This window comes from Drosophila mauritiana, unplaced genomic scaffold (genome assembly GCF_004382145.1).
Source record: "Drosophila mauritiana strain mau12 unplaced genomic scaffold, ASM438214v1 Y_20, whole genome shotgun sequence".
Lineage (NCBI taxonomy): Eukaryota > Metazoa > Arthropoda > Insecta > Diptera > Drosophilidae > Drosophila > Drosophila mauritiana.
In genome coordinates, this window is record NW_022881566.1 from 68,390 (window position 1) to 80,814 (window position 12,425).

General features: G+C 39.3%; 1 protein-coding gene across 1 annotated transcript; it reads left to right on the forward strand.

Annotated features, from left to right (window-relative positions):
* The first annotated feature begins 4,172 nt into the window (after positions 1-4,172).
* On the forward strand, positions 4,173-5,272 carry LOC117150018. The gene is made up of 2 exons (XM_033316895.1): positions 4,173-4,854; positions 4,910-5,272. The coding sequence occupies exons 1-2, from the start codon at positions 4,189-4,191 to the stop codon at positions 4,919-4,921; spliced, it is 678 nt and encodes a 225-aa protein (XP_033172786.1). The 5' UTR covers positions 4,173-4,188; the 3' UTR covers positions 4,922-5,272.
* The last annotated feature ends 7,153 nt before the right edge of the window (positions 5,273-12,425 follow it).

Below are 12,425 nucleotides of genomic sequence, written 5' to 3' on the forward strand. Positions count from 1 at the left end.
GTTTGGGATTAATATATTTGTATCTTCAATTGAAGTTATATTGATTTTTCGGACAACTTGTGATCTCCCTGGTAATAATATTCTATTATTGTGCCGGTAGTCCGGACTCAATGTTCCCTTGTGGTGGTAAACTAATCGAGACAGGTGGAATCACTGGTTGAGAAACCAGTGCAGACAATTCGGAATTTTTAGAAATCACAGGGTGGGGTCAATCCACAGCTGATTGATCGGATTGCTCCGATTCTTTTCTAAGCTGCCGATCTTAGCAGCATATGTGGATTTGCTACGATTGACAGCTGATCAGTTGTGGAGTCCTGATTGATCATTTGCCCGTGGTTGCGGGGCCTTAGGCAGCCTACCACCAGCGGCTTTTTTGCGCTTTGGAGATTCATCTAATAGCTTAAGGCCATTAAACTGTGAATTAAGCGCGGAAAGAAATCGGCTCGACGAAAACTATCTCTAGCTACGCCAAAACTGTTGATCAGTTCTTTCAAGCCACCTTTAGTTTGGCGCATAAACGATTTCATCTCGTTCGCACCCACAAGGCAAGCATCACAACAGTAATTTAGATTTTTACCCTTTGCTAGGTCATCACTTGTACGGCCATTAAAACCAGCGCACTTAGTATGCACCATTCTATCACATAGCCAACAAGTCATTTTTGGCTGCTCAGGTTTTATAACCTGGCAACAATATTTATAAAAGCAGACAACATTTACGGTTTCCATGTTTAACTGAAATCAGACCACTGTGCGTGCACGAAAACACAAGACCAAAACTTTCAAGCAAGCTGTTAAAAGAACCGCACGAGAGCAGTCTGCACGCTGAGAAATTTAGATTTTGTGTGTGGAGAGCGAAAGAGAGAGAGTGAGAGCGAAAAGTGCAGTTTATGTGCATGCAAAAAACAACACCAAACACCACTGCGAAAAACGCACAAAAAGGGAGAGTAAACAAAACAAAGAGACGAAAAATGCAAACTACTTTGTATATTTGTTTAAACTACTGCACAAATCACAAAAGAATCACTCGCGAAGCGAACGGATCTTTAATAATTATGCTTAAATATATGATAATTAAAGAAAATTATTTAAAAACCACGGCTGGTTTGACAAACACAAATAAAAACCGGGGAGCAAAAAAAAAAACACGACCGTTCGCTTTGAAAGCTAATAGACGATAGATCTTCGTTGCCGACTTGGGTAAAGGACCTATAGAGTCCACCATCACTCTGTGAAAAGCATGTTCAGGGGTTTCAGTTAAGGTCATGGGATCTTTGTATGCTTTGTTATTTCCGCTTTCTGGCATTTTTGACATTTTGTAATGTAGTCTGTTATTTGTTTAGACATACTTTTCCAAAAATAATGTCTTTTGACCTTGGCCAAGGTTTTTGAAATCCCAGGTCAATACTTTACGCTCCTCGTTCCCTTAATTCTTTGATGGTTATTCTTGATAAAGCATCAGCAACATAGTTTTTTTTAACTCTCAGATACTCTACGGTAAAATTACATTCCTCTAGTTCAAGTCTTATACGAGTCAATTTTGATTCAGGATTAGTAATTGGGTGGGTGTTCTATGATCAATTTTGACTGTAAAATGTTCAGCATAAATATAGGGATTGAAGTGGGTTATTTCCCAATGTATCGCTGCTAATTCCTGTTCAGTAGTAGTTTTGTTACTCTCGCCCTTAGTAAATGATCTATATGCATATGCAACTGGAACTTGGTGGCCATTGTGGTCTTGAGATAAAACTGCGACACATGCCATTTTGCTAGCATCTGTTGTAATACAAAATTCTTTACTAAAGTCAGTTTCGCTTTAAAATGTAAAAAAAAAACAACAGATTTTTATTGATCTGACAATAGTCAATTACTAAACTCCATATCTTTTTATCTGAGTTTGGAAGAGATTTTTTCGGTACTAATAGTATTGGACTATTTTAATACTAATGGTTCGACTATTTTATAATTGATCAATTTTTGTATTTGTTCTTGAATTTCGTCTTTTTGACTATGAGGATTTCTATAATTTTTAAAATATACTGGCTCGTTATCTTTCAATCTCAATCTTTGCTTGTCTGATTATTAGCCGATATTGGTTGTGTTGGGTTCTGAATTGTGGTGGGAAATTTGTTGACAATTTAGACATGACAGTTTTATTTTGTTAAACCACATCATAGTTTAAAAATGGCTCGTATATTTAGTTGTTTGCATCTACTAGTTTATTAGTATAATGTTAATGTAATGTAGTGTAGTATAATGTAATGTTAATAAAAATTCGGACATAAACATCATTGATGTTGAAATGGAATTCGCTATATAAATACCTGTTTCTATTTCTTGGTTTGGGATTAATATATTTGTATCTTCAATTGAAGTTATATTGATTTTTCGGACAACTTGTGATCTCCCTGGTAATAATATTCTATTATTACCGGAGTTGTATGTTATTGGAACATAAATCGAAAATTTTAAATTATTGGGTCGTTTATAAACCAATCTTCTTTTGTTTTTAAGTCTTATTGGCAGTTAAATTTTTTATGTGACATTGTTAATATTGAATATTGTTAATCAATATGATAATTGTAAGAAATTATATATTTATCTGTTTGTAGCTTTAAGCCCTTGGATTCAATATTCTCTTGGCTTATGCCTTGAATATTTATTATACTGTCATCTTATATATTGTTGAAGTAGTCGGCTTCTTCTTTTACTATTAAAATATCTGCATCTGTGTCAATTAAGAAAGTTTATCTCTTTCTTTTCAAATGTAATGAATATACATATTTATACTTAGATTGATTGAATGTACATGAGCTTTATTTATTGCCTTGTATCTGAGGGTTGTTGCGAGTTTCCCGAATTATTTTGGGTTACTATCACACAAGCATTATTATTGTTATTATTTCGATTCTGTTTGTTTCGGCTTCCTCTATTTGAGTAGCCACGGCCTCTATCATTGTTACCATTATTTTGGTTACCGTTATTTCCGTAATTGTAATTATTGTTGTTGTATCGGTTATGGTGTAATAACCGTAAAAGAGCAACACAAGCGCAGGTAACCTGTGCAGTGCACCAACTGCCAAGAATATGGCCACAAGAAAGGGAACTGCACCCTAAAATCCATCTGCGTAGTTTGCAGCTAAGACCACAGTACTGTAAACTGTCCTAAGAATTGTGGTAGGATGAACACGCATAAGGCCCACTGTACCATGTAGTAGCATAAGATCATATCACCGTTAGAAATAAGAATATTACTGTCATCTCGCTCTTACTTATAAGCTAGCATTAAGAGATAATAATGTATACCTAGCTCACTCACAAACGCATACAGATGTGAGAGAGCATAAGCAAAGTGGAATATGCGAGACGCGGCATTCGGTGGCGTGTAGTTGAAGGGAAAGGTCGATTAAAGAGATTGTGAAATTATTAAAAAGACTAAGTGCCTATATTCATTTTTCGGCGTCCACAACATCAGAAGTGGTCATTACCCACTATGCCTGACACTAACTGGAATCAATTCTCAGTGCTCCAACTAAAGAAGTGGTTGGAAGCTCTTGGACGCCAGACTTCCGGTACAAAAGCGGAACTAATAGTGCGTCTGCAGGCCATTTCCCCAGAAACGCGTGGCGATTCACCGCCAAATAACGGATCAGCAGCAGAAGAGGTGGAGGAATTGGATGGAGCTGCAGCCTGGCCAAAGCAGAGAGAGCCACAGGGTGGAGACACACGCACGATCCCGTTCGACGAGCAGTCATTGCAGTCAGAATCCCCGGAGAACATCGATCTGGATCAGCTATCGTTGGTGGATGCAGAGAGAGCCACTCTAAAAAAGCTTCGGGACGAGATAGAGGCAAACATGGCTGTGCTGCAGAGGATCCAAGCGGATATCGACGACGTGAACAAGAGCAAGTCTGCTCATGCTCGCCAGATCAATGACGTCATCGAGAACAACAGCAACGGAAACCACGGCAATGTTAACATATGCGCTAACAGCACCGACGCCAATGTTAACAGCACCGACGCCAATGTTAGCAGCACCAAGGTAACTATCGCCGCCGATAACATCGACATGGGACATACCAGTGTTGGAAAAGAAACCGCTTGTAATGTTGTTCAGCACCAGAGTCGAAATGTAAACAAGCTTCTGGAATCTCCTGCAACATCGCTTGCCTTGGCAAAAGAGGTAACGATGGAGTTTGACGGCAGCTTATGTGCGCGCAATTGGGTCACGCAGTTTCAGAACATCGGAAAGATTTACAATTTGGACGACGGATGCATGCACATGCTGCTAATTGCCAAACTAAAAGGAAACGCACAGCGCTGGCTGCACGCAAGCGCCACACGCATCCTAGAATCGACCGACCAGCTGTGCGAACAGTTAATTTTGACATTCGAGGTCAAGATGTCAAAAGGGGAACTGAGGAACGCATTTCAAAAACGCGAATGGCATCCGGATGAGAAATTTGCTGTTTACTTCGAGGACAAGGTGATGCTGGCCAACGACATCAACATCGATCTAGAGGAGCTCCTGGAAAGCATCATTGAAGGAATCCCAGCACCAGCGTTGCGCAACCAGGCGCGCATACAGTGTTTCTCCGAGCCGATGCAAATTCTGCGGGCTTTCTCGGAAGTCCGTCTGCCGAAGCACAAAACAGGGAGCAGTTCATCAAAGCGCCTTACTGGAGGAGGTGCAGCCAATAAGGACTTACGTTGTGCCAATTGCAACTCCAAAGGGCACTTCGCCAGGGAGTGTCTCAAGCCAAAGAGGGAGCCCGGATCCTGCTATGCCTGTGGGGCATTTGGACACTTCGTCGGACAATGCCCGGAGCGCAAGAGCGCCAATATCAACAATTATGTAAGACTTGTCAAGATTTTTTTTCACAATAGCTGTAAAATCCCATTAATTACAGAATGCCTCATAGACACAGGGAGTCCAATATCATTTACAAAGTTAAGCAATGTATCCAAGGAAATTAATTTAGAATCCGCTTCAGAAACCTATTTCGGGCTGAATAAAAGCCAACTGACAATATATGGAAAAATCTTATGTTACATTATAAAAGAAAAAGTTAAATGTTATTTTTATTTGTACGTGGTCCCAGACGAGTCTATGAGTCATAATGTAGTTCTTGGACGAAATTTCATGGAAGCGTGCCAGTTAAAACTGGATCCAGACGCCTTGGGAAGGATAACGGTCAACCCAGTCGATAGTAAAAGATATAGAAAAGCAAATAGTAAAACAGTCAGTTCTATTGTTAGTGAAACAGTTAGTGAATTAGTTAGTGAAACAGTTAGCGAAACAGTTAGTGAAACAGTTAGTGAAACAGTTAGCGAAACAGTTAGTGAAACAGTTAGTGAGACAGTTAGTGAGACAGTTAGCAAAACAGTTAGTGAGACAGTTAACGAAGAGGTTGATGAAACAGTTAGTCAAATGGATAATGAAACAGTTAATAAGACAGTTAGTAAAACAGCCAACGAAGCGAGTAGTATAGTTAGTCAAACTGTTAACGAAGCAGGTAGCAAAATGGTCATCGAAACAGTTATGCCTTTAGCCAACTTCACGACGAATTCCGGACTTTATGCTGCGGTTGTGCCCAGTTATGAAGAAGCTGTTAGAGAAATTTGTAGCATTGATCACTTAGACGATGAGCAAATGAACTTCATATGCGGCGAAAACAATAACCAAGCCTTAAACAGTCAGTTAAAGGAGATTATTAAACGCAACTACTTAAGCGTTAATAAGCCTACCGAGCCCTTAGTCAAATGCGAAATAAAACTTTGTTTAGAAACGTCAAAACCATTTAGCTGCGCCCCAAGAAGACTTGCCTACTCAGAAAAAGAAAAATTACAAAAACTATTAGATGACTATTTAAAAGAGGGAATTATTCAACCTAGTAAATCAGAATATGCTTCACCAATTGTTTTAGTCAAAAAGAAAACAGGAGACATACGACTATGTATAGACTTTAGAAAACTGAACAAAGTTTTAATTAAAGATAATTATCCGATACCGCTTATCGATGACCTTTTAGACAAGCTAGTCAACAAAAAAGTTTTTTCGAAACTTGATTTAAAAAACGGTTATTTTCATGTATTCGTTAATAAGGAATCAGTCAAATACACCTCATTTGTTACACCGTTAGGGCAATTCGAATTTCTCAGAATGCCAATGGGCCTAAAAACTGCATCGGCGGTGTTCCAAAGGTTTGTAAACAAAATTTTCGAGGATCTTATAAGGGATAACAAAGTAATTGTATACATGGACGACATCATGATTGCTAGCAAGAACTCGGAGGAGCATTTAGAAACCTTAAAGGAAGTGTTTATCAGATTAGCTCAAAACAAATTGGAATTACGAATGGATAAATGTGAGTTCCTTCAGACAAATATTAAATATTTAGGATTCATTATAAATGGTGAAGGCATTAGGGCTGATGACAAAGGAATAGATGCCATACAGCATTTTCCAGTTCCAGACAAAATACAAGCCGTTCAAAGTTTTCTGGGCTTATGTTCATACTTCCGTAGATTTATAAAAGATTTTTCAACATTAGCGAAACCTTTATATGACCTTTTGAGAAAAGATAAAAAAAAAATTTAAATTTGGGGAAAAAGAAATGAGCTGTTTCTCAACTCTTAAGGAAAAGCTGGTGCAGGCACCGGTCTTAGCAATTTATAATTTCAAAGACGAAATAGAACTGCACTGTGATGCAAGCGCTCTTGGTTTCGGTGCGGTGTTATGTCAAAAAAAAGAGGATGGAAAATTACACCCAATATTTTATTTTTCAAAGCGAACAACAGTCGCTGAGGCAAAATATCACAGTTTCGAATTGGAAACAATGGCAATTATTCACGCACTGCGAAGATTTAGAATATATTTGTACGGAAAACGTTTTAAAATTATAACTGATTGTAATTCTCTTACTTTGACGCTTAACAAGATTGAACTTAATCCGCGAATAGCTAGATGGGCGTTAGAGCTCCAGAACTATGATTATGAGCTCATACATAGAGAGGGTAAAAGGATGCAGCATGTTGATGCTCTTAGTAGATGCACGAATATTCTGATAGTGGAATCAAATACGTTTGAAGACAATTTAGTAATCTGCCAAGGCAAGGATCAAAAAGTTCAAGAAATCAAGAAACTGCTGGAAAAAAATGAACATAAGTTGTTCGAAATGAGAAACGGAATAATTTATAGAAAATGTAACGACGGCAGACTTTTATTTTATGTTCCCACAGACATGGAAGATCATATTCTATATAAATATCACAATGAGATCGGACACATAGGTAGAGACAAAATGTTAGATGTTATTTCGAAATCTTATTGGTTTCCCAATGCCAAAGACAAATGCTTGAGCCATATAGAAAATTGTTTAAAATGTGTTGCGTTCTCCCCTAAGACAGGCAAGGAAGGATTTCTGCACTGCATTCCGAAGGGCAGCAAACCGTTCGAACTAATACATATCGATCATTACGGCCCAGTCGACTCAGGCAGATCCAAAAAACACATTTTTGTTGTCATCGATGGTTTTACGAAGTTCGTACGTTTATACGCCACAAAGACCACTAATACAAAAGAAGTCATTACAGCCCTGAAGGACTATTTTAGAGCATACAGCAAGCCTAAATGCATCATTTCAGATAGGGGAAGTTGTTTTACATCCAAGGAATTTGATGACTTTATGTTAGAATTCGATGTTAAGCATATGAAGATTGCGACTGGTTCACCCCAAGCAAACGGACAGGTTGAAAGAGTCAATAGAAGCCTAGGTCCAATGATAGCGAAACTGGTACAACCAGAGAAAAGCATATATTGGGACACAGTAATAGATAAAGTTGAGCACGTCTTAAATAATACACAGCACCGCAGCATCAAGCAAACTCCAAGCAGAGTTCTTTTTGGTGTAGAGCAAAGAGGAAAAATAGTAGACGAATTAAAAGAAAAACTAGAGGAATTAGAAAATACTGAAGAAGGTAGGGATTTGGTAAAAATTAGAAATGAAGTTAAAAATAATCAAAAAAAGGCTCAAGCGTATAATAAAACACATTATGATAAGACCGCCAGACAGCCATCAGAATACAAAAAAGGAGATTATGTGATGGTTAAAAATTTCGACAGTACAGCAGGCATCTCTAGAAAATTGATTCCAAAGTGTAAAGGCCCATATGTGATATCTAAGGTATTAAGAAACGACAGATTCTTGTTAAAAGACGTAGAAGGTTTTCAGATATCTCGTAACCCATACCAAGGTGTCTGGAGCATCCAAAATATTAAGCATTGGATAGGCAACAAGAAAAATAAACGAAGACACAATTAAACAATAATAATAATATAATAACAGATTAATATAGTATGTACATATGTATAAATAAGGTAAAAGAATTCATCATACAACTAAGCAATCAATGTAAACCATGATCAGGGGATCAGCTAGTCAGGACGGCCGAGTTGTGGTAGGATGAACACGCATAAGGCCCACTGTACCATGTAGTAGCATAAGATCATATCACCGTTAGAAATAAGAATATTACTGTCATCTCGCTCTTACTTATAAGCTAGCATTAAGAGATAATAATGTATACCTAGCTCACTCACAAACGCATACAGATGTGAGAGAGCATAAGCAAAGTGGAATATGCGAGACGCGGCATTCGGTGGCGTGTAGTTGAAGGGAAAGGTCGATTAAAGAGATTGTGAAATTATTAAAAAGACTAAGTGCCTATATTCATTTTTCGGCGTCCACAGAATGGAAATTCAAATTAAGTGCAGCAACTGTGGCGAAAAACACACAGACAACTGGCGAGGATGCATTGTGTACAAGGAACTCAAAAGTCGCCAAAACAAACGAGTGGGTTCAGTTCGAAATCGTATCACACCAACAATTCACAAAGTAATGGAACCGACTACAACTAAGATCCCTTCGTCTGCCAGCCACCGAACAATTCCAAATTCTTCCTTTGCAAGTGTACTAAAATCAGGGATCCAAGTACCAACAGCAGTCACCTCCAGCGTCCAGCATAAAATTCACCAAATAAACACAAAGCACATGCAACAGCAGCCTTTTGGCGTTGAAGCGATTATGCTCTCGGTGCTGAAAATCATGAAAGACTTCAGACCTTCATGCAAGAAACTATGCAAGAGCTTATGAGGAACCTTATTAAAATGCTCCTTTCTTCTAAAACAGGATAATGACTCTAATGACGTTTCGCGGCACAAGCTAGAACTTGCTCAGTTCTTAGCCGACAGAAGCATTGACGTTATGCTACTCTTAGAGACTCACCTTACCAAAAAGTACATCTTCAAATTCCAGGACATACATTTTACTTTACGAATCATCCGGATGGCAAGGCCCATGGATTCACTGGGATACTAATACGATTGCGAATTAAGCACCAATTTCTTGGTAATTGGCAAGAAGACTGCTTACAGTGTAGAGGTACATTGTAAACCTCCAATGCCATAACGGTGCTCTCACTCTGGCTTCTGTAAATTGCTCACCTCGCTTCACAATCTCTGAGGAAAAATTCGCAACACTTTTTGACTTGATCATTGCAGCTGGCGATTGGAATGCTAAGCACATGTACTGGGGATCTCGGATAGCAAACCCTAAAGGAAAACAGCTGTACAACGCAATCATCAAACCGCAACACATACTGGCCAGCAGATCCTATGAAGCTTCCAGATTTGATTGACTTTGCCATCACAAAAAGGATATCCCAATCAATGATTACAGCTGAGGCTCCTCCATAACTCTCATCTGATCACTGTCCGGTATTCTTTCATCTTTTGTACCAGCTACAACACATCGAGCGACCGTGTAGGCTTACAGGCAATAGGACGAACTGGGCGAGGTACAAAAATATGTTTGTTCCCATGCCGGCTTTTCTAGCCCCCTGGAAACCGAGTAAGACATTGATCAGTTTGCTGGTGATAAAGAATCAATACTTGTCGCAGCAGCAATATCTCAGAAGTGTGGTTCGTAACTTGACTGCCCTGAATTGCCAGTTTTGGCATAATCTACTCTGTGAATAAAAACCAACTGTCCCAAGAGAAGAAATAGAGCGCTGCTTCACAGATAAAGGCTTCGTTGTACTGAACATCTACTCCCCAAGGAAGCCTGGCTGGAATAAAATCTTGGCTGGTGGAAATGACGTAGAAAAAGCCATTAATGCACAAACTAGACAAAATCTGTTCTTTGTCAATCTTAAGCCGACTCCGAATGTGGCCGAGGCTCTAAAAGTAAGCCGTATTGGAAGGCACAGGGTTACAGTGGAGAAGGCTACTCGCAACAAGGACATAGCTCAATGTTACAATTGCAAAATTTTGGCCACACCCGCAATCGCTGTCATTTAAGCCCAGTTTGCGGGAATTGTGCGGGTGAGCATCCTACCGGTTCTAAATCATGTGAGACACACCTAAACAATCAATACGTATGTGCAAACTGCATGGAGAATCACCCTGCCAGTTTAAAAGACTGCAAAGTCAGAATAGAATTAAGTAAAGAATTAAAGCCAGGGTCTAGCCACCCAACTACACCATTAACAGACATAATGAAATCCGCCATGTACGCGTCGTCGTCAGCTGTCAGAAATAGAGTCTCCTATGCTGGCATAACAAGAACTAAAGCTGAAAACAACTACAGCGTTCCTGCTATGAACACAATCACTCTAAATACTGGCGAGCAATACAACTCTAACAGGAACTTTGCCACTCTCGAGAAGGCAATCTTGGACATTAATGCCAGATTGGATCAACTTTTTAAATTAGTCATGGAAACAATTGAGCCCAACAAAGCTTTTCGTGATCTAGTCCACGTTCTGATTTCTAAAAAATGATAGTCCCAAACCAAAAAATGGGATTATGGAACGCAAGAGGATTAGTACAGAAGAATGAAGAACTTCGACTTTTTCTTATTACCCACTCTATTGACATCATGCTTATTACTGAAACTCATATGCGCCCTCGACTAAAAGTATACACTCCTGGCTATGAACAATATTATGGCAATCTTTATGGCAAAAAGACGGTTCTGCAATCTTCATCAAAGCCAATATTCACCACAGTCAAAATAAATCAACAATGCGCACTGATTTACAAGTCATCAGTCTCGATGTACCAACGAGTGGTGGTATTATCAAAATAGCTTCTCTGTATCTTCCTCCAAATAAGCGTTGGACTAAAAACGACTTTGATCAGCTACTGATCACATTGGTCCCCATGTGTATAGCAGGAGGGGATTACAATGCTAAGCACCAATGGTGGGGCAACCTAAGGGCATGCTGTCGAGGAAAACGACTACAAGAGGCCATCATAACTAGTTCTAGCGAAGTTCTAGCTAGAGGTGAACCTACCTTTTACTCATCTAACACTAGACTGACGCCAACAGCTTCGGACTTTTTTATCGCAAATGGGGTGCCAATAAATAAACCTTCAATTGAAACAAAATACGATCAATCTTCTGATCACCTACCTATAGTAGCAACATTAAGCCACACTCCCCAATATAAATCCAGAAAGAAATTCTTACTAGCTCCCGCCTCCTCTGTCGAAACATTTAGGAATGTCCTAGACAGAAGCATTAACCTTAACATGGACATAAATTATCCAAAAGACATCGAAGATGCTATAGTGATGTTCATGGAAAAAATTCACGACACTTGCTACACCAGGAAGCAAAAATTCTCCTACACAGAGTAGACGCAGTATACTTCCACAAAACGCTTCAGTTCTCATACATCTCAAACGAAGAGCTAGACGAGAATTTTTCAGAACAGGAGACGCACGCGCCCACAACATTTACAAAAGGTTATCAAATCGTCTTAACACAGTTTTGGCGAAAAACAAACAAGACCACTTTGACCAAATGCTGGAAAATGCAAGTCCTGATGCATCGACTAACTACTCGCTGTGGAAACTCACGAATAACCTTAAAAGACAAGTTATTCCAAAGGCTCCCATCAGAAATCCGGCTGGTGGTTGGTGCGGCTCCAGTCAGGAGAAGGCCGATATCTTTGCAAGCAGCTTAGAGGATAGATTTAAGGCATTGAATCTTACTCCGGCAGAACACCGAAACAGGGTGCAAACACTCTTGGACCAACCATTTCAAATGGCCCTTCCCACAAACCCTGTTACTTTGGAAGAGGTAGTAACGCAGATCAATAAGCTCAAATCTAAAAAGTCGCCTGGTCAGGACCTCCTAAATAACAGGACGCTCAAACTCCTTCCCATCAAAGCTGTACTTTTCTTAGTCCTATTGTTCAATAGCGCTCTAAGGCTGGGACACTTTCCAAGCAATTGGAAATCAGAAATCATAACGATGATTCCGAAGCCTGGAAAGCAACCCAATGATATAGATGCATATAGGCCCATTAGTCTTCTACCCGCGCTAGGGAAAATGTTGGAAAGGGTAATATTAGAAC